Here is a 21005-nt window from a genome sequence, read left to right as displayed (position 1 = left end):
GTGGGTGTGTTCACTGACAGTCAGAATATTAAAATTCAAAAGGTGCTCTATATCTAGACGTTAACCTTGCCCCAGAATGTTTATTCAATCTTTAGCATTTCATAATCTGATCAAGGAACAACTTTTTCATTCAATTCTGCATAATAGCAGCTTTCACTTGGTTTCATTCAAATCGTGACATTCCTGCCTACCATTGTTCAGTAAATGTATTGCTGCGCTGTATTTGTCAGGATAACACCTTTCATTCGCTTTGGTTTTCAATAAATGCTGTTTTAAGTTGAGCAGACTTGAATAGCAATTTTTATATAGTTTGGCACTCAATAAATGCAATTTTAAGCTGTGTGTGTTCAAAAACACCTTTCATTTAGTTCGTTATTCAATAAATGCAATTTTGCATTTCTTCCATGGTTCGTTGCCATTGCCATGGTCCCTTGAGGCGCTGCGGCGTTCCTAGTGTCTCACGGCACTTACCGGGTCTCTGCAGCTCTGTTCCGCGGCTTCTCCCTGAGCGGGAAAGCCAACTCACTTGGTCCTTGGGTGCTCCACTCTGCACACACCAGCGTTCGTGCTTGGATCCGCCTCTGCTGTGTGGCAGTGCCCGCTGTATTTCTTCCCTCACAAGGGATCCCAGTCCTGCACAGTCACCTCAGCAAGACTCTTGCCATCTCTGTCGGTGTCTCGGCTTCTCGCTCCTCAGCTCAGCAACTTCTCGGTTCCTTTTCCTTTCTGCAACTCTCATGTGCTTCTGATTTCCACCTTTTATACTTTCACTTCCACTAACAGGCTGCAGGTGAAATAAGGTACACTCAATGGCCTGACCCTGCTTAAGCCTATTAGTGTGACATGCCTGATCTTTATTGCTACATGCCTCCAGATCACTCTTCTTCATCCCAGTACCAGAATGTTGTTTATAATAGGAACTCTGCACTACTCCTAGTTGCTTCTTCAACTCAGTAATTAAGGGAAAACTAAAGGGCAGGATGGGATGAGATTGGCAATAGCCTGTAAAGGCTAAGAGAGGTGAGGATAGGTCAATATCAGGAAAGGGGGGATACCATGTCTCACCTTCAGGGACCCTCTCTCCAATCCCCATGGACCCCCTCCCTCGCTTGTCCCCTCCACCCCAGGATTGGGGTCCAAAAGTGATGGCTCATCCCTGGCCACCTAAACAGAAGATCCCTGGGGAGTAGATGTGAGAATACCTTCAGGTTTAGTGCAAGAAACAAGATGGGTGAGTCACACCGAACTAAACAGCCGCTCTCTATGAGCCTCATCCGAGGTTAAACTCGTTTTAATAACCAAGTAGAAGTCCACACTCGTTTAAATTCCCCAATTTTTTGTTGTTTTTGGGTTATATATTTATCACAACAACATTTAACTGTGGTTATTTCACTATATCTCGGACGTAAATGATTCGTATCTGGAAGAACCGAAGTCATCAAAAGTTATTGTTTGAAGTAGAGAGTCTTTAGTGCCAATGCATTTCGGGGATAACCTACCCCTTCTTCAGGGCCGTGTTCCCTTTTCAATTAGTATCTGAGATCAACTCTACCATTAGTAAGGTCAACATCCAGCATATAAATATATGAGAATATAACACCAGAAGGACGTAATCCTTTAAGCATCATCATAATACAATTATCCACATTACAAAAAGAAAAAGCCAAGTAGTGTAATTATTATGTACATACCATAATTCCATGAGGCACAGCGTAGTAACTGTGTAAAAAATAAACACATATAAACAAGAGAAAATAAGAAGAGAAAATAGAAAAAAGTCACAAAAAATTCTGTGCAAAGCTTTCCCTAGTATAAAAAAGTTGAATTCCACTTATAAAAGTGTACTTGAATAAATGTTCCCTCAAGCGGGCATTTTCAATTGAACTAAAAATAGTTCAACAGGTGTAGCCCTGCAAAGAAATAAAATAAATAGCTTTCCAGGCTGTTGACTCTGATCAAAAAGATTCGTTAACTGCTGAATTTCCCTGACCCAAAGTAAATAGTCACTTCCTGAACGGCGCTGTGGCGCGAAGAAACTGTCTTGGGGCCTTATACGTTATGCTGTGGTTTTGCTCGACCTACAGAAATGAGTGCTGTATTAATGCGTGTCGGCCATGCAGCGTTCTAAGTGAAAGCTATTACAAAAATGAGCCTCTTAGAAATGCAACGTTCACTATAGTTGCTTCCATCTTACCGTGTGTTTTCCTCACTGGCCGTATTGAAGAATGAACGGCACATGCGGGTAACTGTGTTGTTTAAAAACTGTTCCTATGGTTACCATGAGGTGTCCTGCAGCGAGCTCACACCACGGAGCTCGCTGCAGACACCTTACGTCCCGACTCTGCTGTAAACGGGAACGTATGGCAACACTGCAACAACTTTCATTGTCGTTCCTCATGTAAGTATATGATGGCGAACAAATAAATTGTCCACATGTGGTTAAAGGGAGGCTGAAAATCTGCATGAAAGCAGTATGATGGTTGTTCTCATAGTGTAATTGCCCAATGTAAGGCATTAGGGGCCCGTGCTAGTGCCAGCCCATTCAATGTGTTGTTGTGTAATTCTTACAAAAAACATATTTATGTCTGAACGCCTTATGGTGTGTAACCTCATACTTAATGCTGCTTTGCAAAAAATGAATGATTTTGTCTATAGCCTATCCGTTATGCACATCAATGTGACCATGAGGTTCAACCAAACATTGAAGATTGAAACACCAACGGGTTGAAAAATGAGAAAATAACAAAGAAAACATGCCCAACAAGAATCAATGAGTTACTTATACAGAGACTAGACAGACTCAGCAATGCTATTATCAATTCGGTTCTACTTCAGTAAAAATATATCCATATGTCAGAATGTTAGCAGGTGCAAATCATTTAGGCCAACAAAGGTCTAGCATCATGTTGATATCGTAGCCTAGCTCTGCAAAAATGTCGGAAAAAATCCAAATATATACAACAAAAACATAGATATGCAAAAATGTAAACATTACCCACACCCAATACCTTCAGGTTTTTCACAATATTTAGTTAGGAAAGCTTGCAGTGACCCTTCACATGACGTACCTGTTTGTGGAAAGTGTTCTTTGGACCTGCTCATGCCATTCCCGATGGATTGTCAGGAAAGATTGCAACAGGCTGGTCTATGTTGTACCTGTTGGAGGAAAGCCTGTGCTGGTCCTGCCGTTGATGTGCCAATGCCTGTACCTGTTGTGTTTGTGAGGGAAGGCTGTGATGGTTCTACAGATACAGGAACTGTATGGTCTGTATCTGTGAGGAAATCTTGTACTTTTGGAGACTTTGCAGCACTGCTGTATAGACAGTGATTTATGGGTGCCTGTGAGGGAATTTGAACCTGCTGCTTCCCATGCTATGCTGTACCGGTTTGGTGCGTGAAAGTAACTTGCAGTGTTGCTGACCATGATGCGCCTGTCCCGTGTGTGATGGAAGCTTTAATTTCTGCTCCCTGTGCGGTTCCTGTTCTTTGTTTGAGGGTAGCTTGCTCTGATACCCAGCTACCTTTCCTGTATGTCATGTAAATTCTGATGATGAGATGATGATAGCGATTTTCCGTGCTCTACCTATCTGCTAATACTTCCTGATCTGGACATAGTTTCTAATGCAGCCTGTATAGTATATATTGTGTGGTAAGGGAGAGTGATTTAATGTTACCCTGTTATGAAAAGGTCTAAAACATGAGGGAGAAACTGCAGCTTGTGAACATGGTGGGCAAGACATGCATGTGAAGTGGTAAGGACACATCTGGGATGAGGGGATTATATAGTCAAGATACATACAGTTGGTAGTGGGAGTGGCAAAGTTACCTTTTGCCTAGGGTGCCACCGGCCCTGTGCAAGCATCCCTGAAGCCTGCCAGAGTATATGCATTATGAAGTGGGTGAATAGGTTATTCTCTGCAGGGGCCGAATTTCAATAATATGCATAGGCAAAGCCAATTCATCCAGCTTTGAAATTAGAGATTCTAAGCCTTTTTAGTCCTGTCAGACTTCACAAAATGTACCCTTTATTTTTGCAAAGCCAAATCTTTTTCCTTTGCCAATGCTTGTTTTGCATAGCAGTGTAAATCTTTTATATGATCTGTACTACGCTTTTGTGACTTAATGTTTGTAAGGATTCACCAGACGTTCCTGTGAGGACAAGCCACCAACCCTGTGTGCATTCCCTGTTGGGTGCAAAACCATATTGTCCTCGCTTGTGATTGGCATCTAAAAATATTTTCCTTCTCATTCTGTTTCCCTAGATGAGTTCAAGCGTGCTGTATACGTAGCTACAGGTCTAAAGCTTTCCCCGCATTTGGTGAATACAGTCTTCAAGATATTTGATGTTGACAGAGATGACCAGTTAAGTTATAAAGAATTTATTGGTATCATGAAGGATCGCCTACACCGAGGGTTTCGGGTAAGAATGCTTATCTTAAACATAACCTAATGTGCACATGAAACATGCAATAAACATTGGAAGCCCAAATGATTAACTCCCAAGAGTCTTTACTCTTATTATTTATCAGTTAATCAATGTATTGTTTTGCATGATTGCTAAGAGCATACGGTTGCATTACAAATTGGACGTGGTGGTTAAAAATCAGTGTTAATGTGATTTATAGTGATTGCATCGAATGCCATAGCATCTAAAAAAAAAAAGCAACAAAAAAATTGTGTTTTAATGGGATGATCCCCAACCCCTGTTTTTTTACCCCTTAAAACCCATTACAATTAAAATAAAACCTTTACTTTTGAAAAAAATGCATTAGATGTTTTTTTTTCGATACATTTTTCGATGCTTTTGGCATTCAATGGTTTGTATTTGATACAATGACTGGAGACTGTTAATGTGGTGGTAATTATATCACTGCCACATTACTGCACTGTCCAACTATGAGTTTGGAGGAAAGGTGGAGGTAGATCCTCTAGCAAGAGGTTAGAGGTAGATCCATCACCTTATCGCCAAATCCCGGTAAAACTGGCGGAATTACCACCGGCAGTAATTCTGTCAGCGATAATTCCACCAAAAATCTCCATGAAGTCCTGTGGACTCCAATTAATGGGGACTAGCACCGCCTACCACTATTTGTAATCTGGCAGTAATTCTGCCGGACCAAGTGGCGGTAATAATTCCTTTTGGCAGTATTTCATCAGATAACACCAAACTTGTAATGAGTCCCATAGTGTTTATTGCATTATCTCCCCTATGATACACATCAGCCTGCAATAGCCATATAACAGCCTAGAACTAATTTGCTTATTACAGGCTAGCTGTGACATCACAACTGGCCTGTAATAAGAACATTACATCAAAGCCGCTCTGTAATGAGTTATTACGCTTTAGTTGTGACTTCACAATTCCTGCTGCTTGCGACAGCAGAATTCAGAATTCCAGTTGTCACTGTATCAGTTAATTAAAGCCGTTACAAGCTTTTCAAATTCTTTGCTTGTTAAATAGTTCTCTGTGACACTTTACAGTAATGAATTGCCAAGGAATTGTTTATGCTAGAATGTTTAATTTGTGCACTGCTGAAGTTTAACCCATGTGAGAAAGAAGCTGCATGTTATTACTTACCCTAAAGAACAAAATGAAAACGTTTTTTCAATGCATATTATGAAACAGTTTAAACTATTTTTCTGCCAGGCATTAGGAGCTGCATTTTAGCTTTTTTGAAATCCAAACCGTTTCAACATTGATTATATGGATCAGCAAATGGAAGATCTCCTACACTAGATTAAGCAAGGGTTCAGTTATTAAAGAGGAGATGGCAGTGTATGACCATGTATTATTAGAAATAAAATATTCCATACCATACGTAAAAACGATATTGCAAGTCGCCTCCGAGTTTCGTGTCCTTGTAATGGAACTCGACCTTGTGGCACGTTCCTCTATTTAGTCACCGAACTCCTCAGGGACTTGCAATATCCTTATAATATACATCAGGGGTACTTTATCCCATATATTATCCCTCTGGAAAGCAATTATCTTTTTTTATTCACATTAGAGAATAATGTTACATGTTTTGTCAATGCTGCAGCTATAATATAATAGTGGAGTAAATTATGTATTTTGCTTTATTTCTAGACTGTGTCCATTAACCATCTAACAGAGCATAAGTGCCTAAGCTTTTAATGTTAAACAAATGAACATTAGAATTTTGTTTGACTCTTCTAAGACCAGAGTACTAAATGCGTTCATGTGTAAATAAAAACTTAATATTATTCCCAGGTTTGAAAATAGATCTGCAGAGGGTAAATGCCAGTTTTCATAGTATGTGATGAAAAGGCGAGATTTTAATAAGGACACAGAGGCGAGAGTGATGCATCAAATATCTTGTTTTCTGAGAGCATCAGCCAGTAAGATAACACAGCGAGTAGGGCGCATGCTTTGACATCCGTACAGAGCCTGCTGACACAGGTTTGAATCCGGTAGGGCCAAACTCAGCCTTTCATCCTTCCAAGGTCGATAAATGAGCACCACACTCCGTGTGTAATAATAAGCAGAGCTCAGATTCCTGAGGGTTTGTAGCACTATATAAGTGCAAAATTAGTATTATTTATCATGTACCAAAATACTGGGAACAAACATCCAATTGCTACCTTACCCATAGAGTCTGAGTGCTTCATCCAGAACATCCCATAGACTGCACCACCCCAATGATATATGCTTTTTTTCTTAAGTCATAAGCCATCCCATCCTGAGCCATCAGCCATTTGTCATCCAAAAAAACAGGCCCATGGTTAAAACGATGTAGGGCCGCATCTTGATCCCAAAGTTAAAAAGATACAGAGAACAAATCAGGGTGGGGTAAAACAAAAAAGAGGTATCCAATGGTGGGATAATATTCGCCTACATGGCGTTAATACAATTTTGAATTTTCATTGTATGGAGGAGTGGCGATAATTGCCAGACAAAATCACAAATTCTTTTCCGCCCCCATACAGTCTGTGAGATCATCCATCTCAAACTGACACCTACCCACAATGACTGCACGAACATAATAGTCATCTATAGGCCACCATCCCTAATCTCTGAATTCAATGGCGAATTGATCACTATCCTAAACAACCTTAAAACACCCAACACTGAGACTATTCTCCTCAGTGATATCAACAGATGGAGGGGTAACCACAATGACCCTGATGCTATTAATCTAGAGGAGGAACTAGAGAATTGTACCTTCACAGTAATCAATAAAGGTCCCACTGCTGTCACGGGGAACCAGCTCGACTGGATAGTCAAAAACAATTCTGACATAACATTGTTAGGAACTTACCCATGTATCTGGACAGATCATTATAAAATCGAAGTCTTACTCACTCTAAAACAAAAAACTGCAAAAATAAATAACCCACCGAAAACAGTACTCGATAGAAACTTAAAAAATATCACCAGCACCATGCTATCAGAAGGAATAAATTAAAATCATGTCTAACACTAAATATGACGATTCATGTGAAAATATCATACTGGTATACAATCAATGCATAAAAGAACTACTTGACCTCCATGCTCCCCTGAAAAATAAACAAGTTAGGCCCAACATAAACCATCAAAAATGGTTCAATGCCGACGCCATTGAACTAAAAAAAAGAGAACCGAAATCTAGAAAGGAAATGGCTAAAAGACCCCACAGAATCAAATAAAACAAACTGGAAGAACGCAGATTGTAGATACAAAACCAAACTCATAGAACTCAAGAAAAACCATTACAATGAACTTATTAGCACGGCTTCCAAGATCCTCAAAGCCATCGATAAACCTAAGGCTCTTAACCCGCCTTTTCAGCCAACAGAACTAGACTGTGAGAAGGTCCAAATGGCGTTCCACAATAAAATCATCAAGGCCAGAGAGACCATCCTAAATTGCCAGAACAGTAGCCCACCTATTCCAGATAAACCAAGTGAAACTAAGCCTGAACTACAAAATCCTCAATTCACACCCATAACACTTGAAGAGATGAAGAAAACACTGTCAAATATAAGATGCACCTCATGCACAGAAAATGTATTATCGCCAAAATGAATACTTGATAACACCAATATTTTTGCCCTGTTTCTTAGAAGAATAGTAAACGCGTCCTTTAGGGATCGAACCATACCCACCAAAATCAAAACAGTTAAGGTTACACCATTACCTAAGAAACCAGAATTAGATCAACAGGATCCTGCAAATTTAAGACCAATAACGAATTGCAATTTCCTGTTGAAAATACTGGACAAGGTTGCCACTGAACAGCCCCAAGACTATGTGGATAGGAACAACCTCTTGCACCCCCAACAATCGGGTTTCAGGACAGGCCACAGCACTGAATCGGCACTATTAGATCTGCAGACCGAGATGCTGGGTATACTAGACAAGGGCAAATCAGGCCTACTGATCTTATTAGACCTCTCGGCAGCCTTTGATCTGCTTGATCACACGAGGCTCCGTGAGGCCTTGGAACTCTCAGGAAACTGCTCGCAAGAGGCAACTGAGTGGATATCCTCTTTTTTACAAGACAGACAGTCCAGGATTATCTGGGGAAACCAGGCCTCCAAAACCAAATCAGTGGACTGTGGAGTCCCACAGGGAGCAAGCTTCTCTCCCCTGTTATTCAATCTATACATGTGCTGCCTATGTGTTATGCTGACACAAATTGACATATTCTTGACTAATTTCGCTGACGACACTCAATTGGTCTTCGAGCTTAGTGGAGACTATAAACAAGACAGCGATAAACTAACATCTATATATACCATCATTGAAGGATGGATGAAGGATAACTGGATATGCCTTAATGGTACCAAAATGGAACTAATGAATTTTGGGTCTTCACACGCCAGGAAAAAACTGAACCCATCATACTCCTCATTCAGTATCAAAAATGCTAAAATTTCAATATCAGGGAAAGTGAAGACGCTTGGAGTTTATCTACAGGCCTCACTGGGAGCCGAGGCTCATACTGCCTACTTGAAAAGAAATTGCCAATACCACCAAAAACTCCTCAAAAAAATCAGACCTCTACGAAATCAGAAAAACAGCACTACCATAGCCAGAGCTACAATACTCTCTAGACTTAACTATGGCAACTCTTTGCTCCTCGGAGCAAATAGCAAATGCCTGAAGCAATGCCAGGTGATTCAGAACAATGCCATTAGGACTATCACGGGCAAGTCAAGAAGGGAACACATTACAAACGAAAGAAGAGATCTACACTGGCTGGCCATTGAGGAGAGAATTATATTCAAATCCCTCACTATGGTCCATCGATGCCTATATGGCAAAGCCTCTGCATATCTAAAAAAACAGTTCAAATGGCACAAACCAACCAGGAACCTAAGATCCTCTAACACAGGCCTCCTCCAAACTATTCCAGCTAAAAAGTTGAATGGTCTTGGCAAGGCCTTCTCGGGCAGAAGTATCCTTAAATGGAACGAACTACCCGTGACCCTGGAAACAAACTACACACACTTCAGAAAGAAACTAAACTCTCTGCTATTCAAATAAATTCCTGACTAGACAATAAATCCTACTACACCACGGAACTGACTTATATGTGTGGTTATACCACTGTCCCGTTCCCTATTTCTACATGTCCTGTCTTATTGTAATGCGCTCTGATGCCCGCGGGCTATAGCGCCATAGAAAACAAAAAAAAACAAAAAAACTGTTGTTTAATGGCAGGCATGGAGCACTGGACACAGACCCATTAAACCAAGCTGCTGCTCTGAAAATATCCTCCACACATTCCTCTGCAGTATATGCCTTCAATGCCAAATGCACACTAAAAGTGGAAAGGTCAACCGCTGCATGTGCCATAACGCACCCTACTGAGCTAACCAAAGTGGGAGAGGAGACTGGTCTGTGAAGATTCTAGCAGGAAATTAACAATTGAGAGGAAGAGGATCTCAAGTTTCGGGTACCTGTCTCATATAATTCCAGACAATGGAGCACACACAAATTAGGACTGGACTCCACAAATCTACGCCCTCTTTTGGTCCTCTGAGAAATTTTAAACTAAGCCCTCCTAGAAAAAAGAATACTCCCCCCCAGGTATAAGGCCCTGATGTAAAATACTCTTTTGAAGGAGGCAAAGTGCAACATATCAATTTAGCAGAATAAGCCTGCAGGCAAAGATCTCTGTTCACAGACCAAATTCAGAAAAAAGACAGAACCAAATCAACAGCCTGTAGATCTGAATCCCTTGGCAAAGACAGGCATTCGAACCGAACAGCCTTTAGCAACCTACACACCAACACATGCTCGTCATTTACAAAGCAATGCTGGGCAGAAATAGCAGACCTGTAAAAATGAACTGTTTGATATGAATACGTGCCAATTCAACAAGAAAAATTGCCATCTGTACTTATATAATGTAATGGGATCTAAAAGCCTTCATACAAACCAGTGAACCCAGCTCTTTCAGAAGGAGTGATTGAGTTTATTGGTGCCCAGGGCAATTGATTCCCATAGGAAGTCTGCCTCCACTGTCAAAAGGCTCTGTGCATGAATCATTTCAAGCCATCAATGTCAGAGATTTGAACCAAAGAATGAATGGAGACTTTCTGGATTGCAATGTGGTAACCCTGGAAGGACCAATAACACGTCAATGCTCAACTCTAGGGCTATTAGTTACCATGGCTGATACAGCCAAAGAGGGATTAACAGGATTTGCATTGTATTTGTAATTTATTTTATTTATAACCGGCTTATGCCAAAGTGCTGAACAGTTTAAAATAAAACAGTACAATCAAGTGAAGCAGTACATTCTAAGTAATACACAGAAGTAGGGAACTATGACTCTGTTATTGAAAAGAGCAGATAAGCGGTGAGATCTGAGGTTCGATTAAAAAAATGTGTAGGGAGGAAGAGGAACAGAAAGAGAGACAAAGAGAATTCTAGTGCTTGGGGCAAGTAGGGTGAAGGAACGGAACCAAGAGGAGGCACAAGGGGGTTTGGGAAAAGAAAGCAGGAAGTGCTTTGGAGAGCGCAATGTATGATTGGGAGAATAAAGTGATATAAGTGAGGAAAGATCGACGGGGCTAGACTGCAAAGGAGAGAAGTGAGGAGGAAATGGAAGAAGAGGAGGAAGAGAAAAAAGGAGATGAGTTAAAGAGCAGAGGGCATTCAATTGAGAGGCAGAATAAAAGACCAAGTAGAACGGCAAAGCAATATTCAACATAAGAGAAAATCATAGAATTGATAAGAAAATTGGTGGTTGTGAAAGGAAAGGTACAGGTGTCCACGATGGATGTTAAATATGGCATACCGGGAGGAACAAGCCATGTTAGAAATATGGAGGGAGAAGGAAACTTCTGAGGGGTTGAAGTTGACACCCAGGTTATGGCCTGATGAGGAGAAGGGGAAGGAGGGACAGAGGAAAAGAAAGAGAGGGAGGAGAAAGGGGGTGAGGAATGAGTAGCAGGAAAAAAGAGGACCTCAGTCTTAGATGGATTAAGGCGGAGAAAGTGGGAAGACATCCAAGCTTGGACAGCAGAGAGGTTGCTAAAGACAGTGGAGCCTAAGGTCTCTAAAAAGTGGGAGCAGGAGAAGATGATTTGGTTTTTGTCCAATAGATATGAAATGATGGATTATAAGAAGTAAAGAGAGCAGAAAGGGGAACAGTATAGAGTGAGAATAAAAAGAGGCCCAGGCACAGATCCTTGTGGGACACTATCATGTAGGGGTAGAGTGGCAGAGGTCTTACCAGCACAGGTGACATAGTAGGACATAGTAGGAATGGTTAGATAGTTATGAGATATGAGTGAAACCATTTGGGAACCTAACCAGAGACACCCAAAGAGGTGAGAGTAGAGGGAAGAACCATGTGGTCGATAGTGTCAAAAGCAGCAGAAAGTCAGAGGCGGATAAGAATAGAGAAGAGCTTGAAGTGGCAAGCAGAAAGAAGGGAATTGGAGAAATGCAGAAGAGCAATCTCAGTTGAGTGAGATGGACGACATCCAGATTGAAGTGGGGAAGAAGTGATTGAAGATTGAGGTAGGAGGACACCTGAGAATAAGCATTGCGGTGAAGGACCTTAGAGAGGAAATGGAGGAGAGAGATAGGGCGGAAGTTAGCAGGGATAGAATGGTCAAGGGAGGATTCTTTCAGAATGGGAAGAATGAGAGCATGCTTAAATGCAAAGGGAAATGGAGAGTTTGAGAGGGAAGAGTTAATAAGGGAAGTCAGATGTCAGATAGGGAATGAGATGAGGATAGACTTGAGGGATAAGGGCAGTGGGAAAAGGATGCAGGGGGTAAGCGGTGAGATGGGCACAAACCAGAAGAGCAGAGGTATCAAGATCAGAGAGCGTGGAGAATGAGGATAGAGAATAGGGAGGTGGAATAGATGGAGAAGGGAGTGAGCAAGAACAGGTGGGAATGAAGAGCGAAGAGAGACAACTTTAGAGGTAGTTTACAAAGTCTGAGGAGAAGGGGGCAAAAAAGAGAGAGATCAGGAGAGTGAAGGGAGAGAATTGTGTGGAGATGCTGAAAGAGGTGACATGCATTGAGGATAGTGTTTTGTAGCTCTAAGCAGAGCTGAATCATAGGATGAATGCAGTGAGGATAGTGCAGAGAGGTCAGAAGATGACTGACCTTTTCCACCATCGATCTACTTTGCGTAGGTCGGTGAGAGCAGAGGTCCGTGGTGAGCCAGGTTTGGGGGGACTCCGAGAGGGAGTAAATGAGCAAGGTGGGTGAATATGATTGAGTAGACCCAAGAGAGGACTGAAGAGAGTTGATGGCCTCATCAGGAGGAAGGGAAGAGATGGGGGAAGAGAAAGAGGGAGTGGAAGCAACAGAGAGGGTAGAAGAATCAAAGGACCAAAGATTGTAATGAGAGAAGGAACAAAGGGAGCGGGAGGAGAGGGAGAAAGGAAAGTGAAAGTAAGAGATAATCAGAAGAGTGAACAGAATAGGCAGAAATGTTTCCAAGAGAAGGGGGAGTGGAGCGAAAATGAGGTCAAGACAATATCCAAAATGATGAGAGGAAGGGGAAGGGAAAAAGTTTAAACAGTAGACTCGATGATAGCTAGGAGTAGGGCTTGAGTAGAGGAAGAGAGGAGAGGGAGATACATTGCCAATAAGAAAGAAGATAGAGGAGGAAGGAGGGAGAACAGATGAAAGGGAATCTATATGATCAAGGAAGTCATTAGTGTGCCTGTAGATAGTAACGAAGGAGACTGGGAAGGTTTAGAGAAAAATGAGAGGTGATACTCAAATATTGGGAGAGAAGGAAGGCCAGGCAGGTGCGAAACAAGGGTTTAGGAGGAATGGTAAAGCATCCCAGTACCTGCCCCACCCGTAACCAAAAGTGCGCGGAGTGTGGGAGAAGTGACAAGTAAAGGTTTGAAGGAAGACGGGAGTGGATGTGTTATCAGGAGTAATTCATGTGTCGGTGAGGCAGAGAAAATGTATGTTAAAGCAGAAAGAGGTCAAGAATAGAGTGGGATTTATTACACACAGAGTGAGTATTCTGAAGGAAAACATTAAAAGAAGGGTAAGAATCAGGGGACACAGTAGGGTAGGAAAGGTTAGATACATTATGGGTATGCTGAGAAGTAGGAGGGGGGAAGAGGCAAGAGGAAAGCCTAGTAGGAATAGACATAGGCATGCTAGTAGGAGAAATGAACTAAGAAAAGGACAGGATTAGCATGTGGCAATGAAACCAGATAGGGCACATGATCAGGGACGAACAGGGGCAAACAGGAGTAAAAAACGAACCTTACATGGGTCGCCTTTCGTTCAATGATGCCCAGAGCAGCGACACCCTAGAGTTGCAGATTAAAGGAGTGAGAGGGCATGTCCCGTGGTCAGGAGGCCTCCGGGTAGGAGGAAGCATGGGAGGACAGGCTGCAGAGCCGCGGTTGTCAAGTTCTCGGAGCAGTCATTCCAGCCAGTCAGGGAGGCTCAGCAGCACCACAGTTTATGAGCGAAAATGGAATATCCTGAAGGGCGGTCACATGATCCTTCAGGTGGCCATGCCGGAGTGTGTCCGGCGTCAGCGGGTGGCTTCGGGGGAGAAGGAAGCAAGGAAGGTCAGGCGGCAGAACCGCAGGTGTCAAGTCCTTGGAGTAGTCACTCCAGCCAACTAGGTAGACTGAGAAGCACCATATTAGTGAGCCCTGCCAAGAAGGAACCCGTATAAGAGAACAGGGAGGGAAAGCATAGTTGAGAACCCAAATCTAAAACAGGATTCGTCCTTTGCCATGGCATTTGGGGTCTAGCCTGCAGCTGAACAATGGGAAAACTGAGCTCTCAGACAGGATTAAACCGCAGAGGGCCTGACACACTGGACTCAAAGAAGACAGCAATCGCTGAAATCCTTTAGCTCCTTGGAGCGCTAATCTGTCACAGAATTACCTATGCTTGGCAGAAAATCTTCCTGATCCATGACATCCCTGGGACTTTGGAGGGATACGGGAGCTTGAAATTCCAAAATGGGCAGCACCAGAACATAGAAGGCTGCAAAAACAAATACTGCAGAGTGACATGGCATCCTTAATGGAATCGGGAAGATGCAAAACCAAGCAGCTAGTCACACGCCTCAACATACCAGGGAACGACCGCAAGGTGAGTGATAACCTCCACGCACGGAAGCACTCTGCATGGTAATAATGCAGAGTTCCATGCCTGAGTGAGAATTTCTTTCATGATGTAGACATTCTTGTGGATCAGCACTGTAGAATAACACAGAATATGGTACATGCAGGATGCACTCTCTCCCCAAGTCACAGATGCCTCCTACAAATGCACATGGCAGCCTATTGAAACAACCCCACCTCCCCCAATACTCTTCTATCCAATCATCTGAGATAGGTGTGACATCTGTACCACACACAGTACATACTTACTTCCTAGAGACAATTGTAGTTCGATGCATGGCTCATACCCAGTGGCCCATTGGAATGCAACCTCTCCATTGCTCCTTAAAGTGGGATTACTACAAATGCATGACTGGTGCCCACAAGGCGTTACAGATATGTAAGGAAGCTGGTATGGTAGTAGCACTTTAAACACAGTGCAATGTCCTTTTAAGATATTTTCCAAAGTTTGTATATAAATCAATTATAATTTTCTTATAACACGCTTTTTTAAGTGCGGACCCGGGATTCGAGCCTGTGTTGTTCTGCGTCGTCTTGCTTCCAAGACAAGCGTGTTGCCCGCTTGATAACAAGATTTTTAAATATTAAATGAACCAACAAGTCATCCCTTTTTAAGTTTTGGCTTAAAGCTGGGGCTTCAGCTGCAGCTACTGAACGCAGTGTTTTGAAGCTGCAGGGTATCAACATGAAACAGACTGAGGTTTATGATTGAACAGGTATTTTGTATACACCTATTTACTGAATTTGAGAGCAAAGAATTTCAAACAGTTAATATGAATTCAATGAAAACCACAAGCTTAGCCGAAAACTGCCCAAAGCCATTTGCCAAATGCCAGGACCAATCCACCTCCTATTCTACATATCTACAGCATCTCCAACCATCTCATGGACCTCTTCACTGCCACTGTTCCCATCCTTTGAATTTTCAATCATTTTAAACATTTGGTTTGTCTCCTTGCCTTCTAAGCCAATAGTTAATTAGTCAAACCGTTAGTCTGGAGCACCATTACGGCAGAAGAGTTCACCATACAAAATATATTTCAACAGTGCATTCTTTCGATTTGGCTATTGTAGATGGAAATCTACTGGATCCACCTTATGACATATGGGTGTTTGTATATCACCTGATTTCTGAGAAAAAAAAAGTCTCAATGGTGATTAATTGTAAATATAAATATGTTATATATTTTTGCCTGATAAGTGATCTTTAGATTATGAAAGCTTGCCAATAAATGGTGTTTTCTAAATGATCGTTTTTGATTAATGTTTTTAATATAGAATTATTTCCAGTGAAAAGATGTTAAGTTAAGATGATCGGATTAATTGCAAAAACAAACAGGACATTTGGTTGGAGAGATGATCATCTTAACTTAGTCCCCCTTCCCTAGGAAATCACCTATGATGTCATTTTTGATCTCATTGTTTATATCGGGTGTGATCTCATGTGCATGCACTTGGGCTGAGAGTTCAGATGCTCATCCCTTCCCATACCACCAAATGTCCTGGGTTTTGTTGCAATGAATCGGATCAACTTAACGGTGTCTTAATCACAAAAGTTTTACTGAGAGATTGTTACACACATTTGGCCCCCTGTTAAAAATTCTTGATCTGGCAGAGACAGCCAAACTGGACGGCATCTCTGTCATGGGGTTTTTGAATGATAGTCCATGTTTTTGTTTTACAGGGTGTGATGAGTTGCGTGTTGCCTCAATTGGCTTAAATGTCTTGGTGGATCTTACTGATTTTGTCAACAAAAATGTTGATGGTGGTGGACCTCTCGAGGAATGGTTATGGAACGACCAGGGTGTGGGGGTTGTGCACTGTTTTTAAGAAATCCTTGTTTTCATTCTTGGCTTTGGGCATGGTGTTGTAATTGTAAGAGTCTTTTGTTGTAGTGATCATATGTCTGCAGGAAGTCTGACGTTTTTGAAATGAGGTTCAGGTCAGATGGGGTTTGGGATATGCACCCGATTTTGTGTTGTATTGGAGTGTTGGTATGTCTTGGACGATGACGTTCAGGCTGTTTCCTTTGTTGTGAGTTTGATTGGTTGTGTGCTCGGTGAGATGCTCTGTGGTATTGTGTATCTTATATAAGAATTGAATTCAATAAGAATCCACTACACAGGATAACGTGATAGAAAAGAGCAAAGAGGTGTGTAACTCTGTGAATGTGGTGCAATGGAATGGACACAGCCTGTGTGATTGTGCATGCATTTATGATGGGCCAACTGTAGCAATAACAGTCCCATTTCCAGTGTGTATGCCTGTTGTATGAACACGTGCATCAGTGTAGTTTAAACCCTCTTAACAGGAATAACCGTGAGGAATGTACGTTTCTGTATACTGGACTCTGCCCAGAACTATCATCATTGACTTCATTTCTTTTGTATCCCATGATGTGTATTGAGGCAGAATTGCATTACATGAGTCGTACCTGTCTGCTGTTTATCGGTCTGAAACCTACATTTTGTTAATAATGCGTGATTTGGGGAGGTTTGTGTTTTCTTTGTTTCCTCTTCTTTGTTTTTTTTTATAAAACATGATTCTAATGGCATATAGTAAATGAAATAAAAGGATGATGAAAAGCCTTCATCAGCATGGGTCAACTTGGACCATTTAGGGTAAGAGTGCAAACAGTAAACCAACTCTTCCCAAAAGGATTAAACTTGGCACAAAGAGAGAGAGAGAGAGAGAGAGAGAGAGAGAGAGAGAGAGAGAGAGAGAAAAAATGGAGAAGTGGCAAACAATTCTCGAGATTTAAAGAAGATATTTGTGGGTTACACGCCAAAGCAGCATTATCGCAGTGTATGTCTGCTACTTTGTGAATAAACACCTATGGTTTATATATTGTTGTTGCTAAGCTATGGAACATTAAATTAGAAAGCTAGAATGTTTTATTCTTACTATGCACTTGCGGAATTGTAAAAAGTGCAATAATTGATTTGATTCAGTGCCAAATCCTAGAATCCCTAAAAATCCAAATGTATCCGACTGCTCATTCCCTAAATCTCTCCTGCCAAAGACAAAGCAAGAACCTTTACCTATAATCCAAACCATATGGAAGCCCACAATTGGGAGCTCAAGTTGGGGAATGTATTTTTCATTTGGCCGGGGTACCGATGCATATTTATACATTGTATTTCTAATCACATTGGTGTCAATGGATACGCATGTCTTGTGCCGAGTTGGACTTATTAACCTCACTTTCATCTCTGTTTGCATGTTTGATATGTTACGCTTTCTTTGCCTGCCACTGGCTGACTTTTCACCTTCTTGCTTCCGCACACCACTCTATCTCTTGCTTCACTCCACAGGGCTACAAAACAGTGCAGCGATACACCACTTTCAAATCCTGCCTGAAGAAGCAACTGCACAGATAGGTACGTGGCCTCCACTTTATTACTGTATGGCATGTTGTCCATGATCTCGCTTGAGTGTAGGTTCAACATTTTCCTTTTCACCATAGACTGATGTGTGATTAACATACCAAGAATGTTTGTATTTAGCTTTGACTTAAATGATTGTAGGTTGTGAATGGCACATTGTTGCATTTTGACTTTACCCAATTTCTATTTATCTTTTCCATTGATAACTTTGCTATTCATTTTCTTTATTTGATTTACAAATTCACTTTTTTAAGGTTCAGCCCTTGCAATAAATGTTTGTTGCTCATGTACAATGTACACTATCAAGTTCAGTCTATTGTTATTGAATGTTTATTTAGAGGTTTACACAATCCATACAAACCAACACATTTAAAACCAACAGAAAGGGTTACATTATTAATCAAAGAAACACAGCCCTCAATACAAGTATTATTCACAGCATATAATGATTTTCCAACTATTCTTAGCTCCAACCAAGCACAAAACATACACTGGTACAACATAAGAAAACGGGGCAAAGGCGCTGCCATCTAAGGTCGATTATTTCAATACTGTTACCATTTTTCTGAACAGTTCATCATTTAATGTTTTTTCTTAACGAAGCTTTCCTAAAATGTATTAAACAACGATTTGATGACATATATGTATTTCTTTGATTGGCCATTGGTGACACAATGAAAAGACGTCTAATGAGGAAAAAGAGATTAACAAAATGTACTAACCTTCTTACAAGGTCACACCAGAGAGAACAGCACAGCGGCTCTTTCTCGGAATACTCTCCCAACTGCCTATTATGGCAACAGTTGGAAAATGAGTGGCTACGCATATGATGGCAGTACCTGGCAAATATATACGGGAGCCAAAAACCATTTCTTTAGCCAATGTTTGTTTTGAACAGAAATAAATGCGAGCTTGCATATATATTAATGCACAAAAAAGTAGTCCAATATAGTCCACAATCGGCTTCTTGAACACATGTTCCTGACAGATTAGTATTTTATAGACCCATATGTGTCTGTCAATATTATTCGAGCCACTGTACCCTACTCTTGAATGCATGAGATGCAGCCTAAAATAGGACCTCCAGGTGCACACAGATCTCTACAGTAGATGGATTAACCCACTGTTCTGTAACTAAGTTACAAGAATGCAAAGTCCTGTTGGTGGAAAAGCCTGAACTGGCTCAAGGTGTGCCAGTTTCAGCTTTGATGGTCACTTTTCGGGTATTTCCTCTACAAAATTAGGTGGTTTTGCAAAATTAGAAAAAGAAACAGAGAAACCGTTTTAGTCTAAATTTTGGAGTAACACAACATGTCTACGCATATTTATCCCAAGAGCTAGAGGTACCAATAGAGAAGTGTGGATGATGGTTTCACAAGCAGTTTACACTGATGTTGCTGCTTGCATCCTTGACTAGACTCTGGGTCGGAATTCTTTTATTTGCTGAAACAGATCTCAGATAGAAAAGGAAAGGAGAAATTCTAAAGATGCATTTCAAATTCCCTAGATCATTTGAAGAAACTTGTCTGCCAGTGTTTGGCACATTAGAACAAGCGCCATCTCTGCAGAAGAGAAGTGAACGCTGACAATTGATGAAATGTGAAATAAGTGATGTACCTGACATCAATGAACATGCTAGATAATCCTATTGCAGTCAGGCCTCCTCAACCCAACAGGATGTTGCTAGACCATGACCCTGATAATTAAGGGACCAGACAAATGTTTTTTCTGAGAAAAGGAACCCTGAGGGGCAATCTTAAATTAACAGGTAGGAGGCAGAAGCCAAAGGGAAGAAACAGGATTTAAGGTGACAGAGGTAAGAGGCTAGAAGCCTAAAATGGGGGAGGTGGCGGAGGAAAACAGGCAGGGATAGTAGGAGGAGGACGAATGTGCATCCCTCAAAACTGACTGCAGAGCAGTTTGCAAACAAACCGTAAGGGTGTGTCGACATCTCACTGGAAGGGAAATAATTTTAGTCACAGTGCTGAATTCATATAAAATAAAGGTATGAGTAGCACTATATTATCAAAACTAAACCGCTTTTCATACTGTTCATCGCTGGTTAGCGGACCCATGTCACGTGACACATCGAACATGACAAGAGTAGCAGGCTACCCGTTTCTCCTGTGTGTTTGTTATGCAACCTAAGGAAATGTTGCAGAAAACATCAAATGCTGCACACAGGTTTCCAACTCTTCTGCTCAATTAAAACCACAATGTATTCATTTTTTTCACGAAAATAAAAATGTTTTAATGGTAGAATACACACCAATTTAACTAATACGATAAATCAAAGACCGACACACAAAATGACTTAAAGTGCAAACATTGTGTCATATGGGGGTAGTTTAAAGTGTTGTTTGTGCAATACAGTACATTTCGATGGTTTACTCATAGTTTTCATCCACTTTAAATACTATCTACAGTCGGGATCATGGTCAACCTTCCATCATTGTTATATTTCATATAGATATTATACAGTGAGTTACATAAACCCCTTTGGGTCTTTTATTAGTATTCAGATATTTTTCATTGAATTTTCAACATCTCACTCTTTTATATACTGCAATGGTGTCCTCACATTTTCCCTCAGGATGGCTATTCAAAGATATCCTGTTTTAAAAAGGATGTATTTTATCAAATATGTCGACAGTGTTTTGGCCTTTACTAAAAGATACGCCCATCCTTTTGTGATCTCCTATTTCTATAAACATATAGGCCTTCATCAGGACGTGTGATTATGTTGCAAGATCCAATCTCTTCAGTCCCCTTATAAGTAATGTTCATTCTAAAATAGAAAACACATACTGTAAATTGGAGATCCTACATTTGATATTTAATGTCAAAAACAATTTCATTCCTAATTTTGCTACCAACCTCATTGTTTTATACATACATCATTTCTTAGTCCACATCTTTTCATCACTTTCATGTCTGCAAAAACGAAATATCATTATTACTGTCCTATTTATGTCACTTGTTCTTGCAAATAATTGTCATTTAAAACTCAAGAGAAGATTGGACACTA

At 41.0% G+C, this 21005-nt stretch overlaps 1 protein-coding gene across 5 annotated transcripts in view; it reads left to right on the top strand.

The window, feature by feature from the left end:
• The window catches only part of MICU3 (mitochondrial calcium uptake family member 3), a 526504-nt gene that overhangs the window by 481987 nt on the left and 23512 nt on the right, over positions 1-21005 (top strand). For 4 of the 5 annotated variants that reach the window (XM_069631589.1, XM_069631591.1, XM_069631592.1 and 1 more), the window contains one exon: positions 4263-4420. In XM_069631589.1, coding sequence (XP_069487690.1) covers positions 4263-4420 — 158 coding nt within the window. Of the gene's footprint in view, positions 1-4262; positions 4421-17905; positions 17972-21005 lie in introns of all 5 variants that reach the window. The other variant, XM_069631590.1, reaches the window with a different exon arrangement.

Source organism: Ambystoma mexicanum, chromosome 6q (genome assembly GCF_040938575.1).
Source record: "Ambystoma mexicanum isolate Mex_15411 chromosome 6q, UKY_AmexF1_1, whole genome shotgun sequence".
NCBI lineage: Eukaryota > Metazoa > Chordata > Amphibia > Caudata > Ambystomatidae > Ambystoma > Ambystoma mexicanum.
Note: the sequence above shows the minus strand (reverse complement) of the source record. Positions and strands in the feature narration are given on the sequence as shown.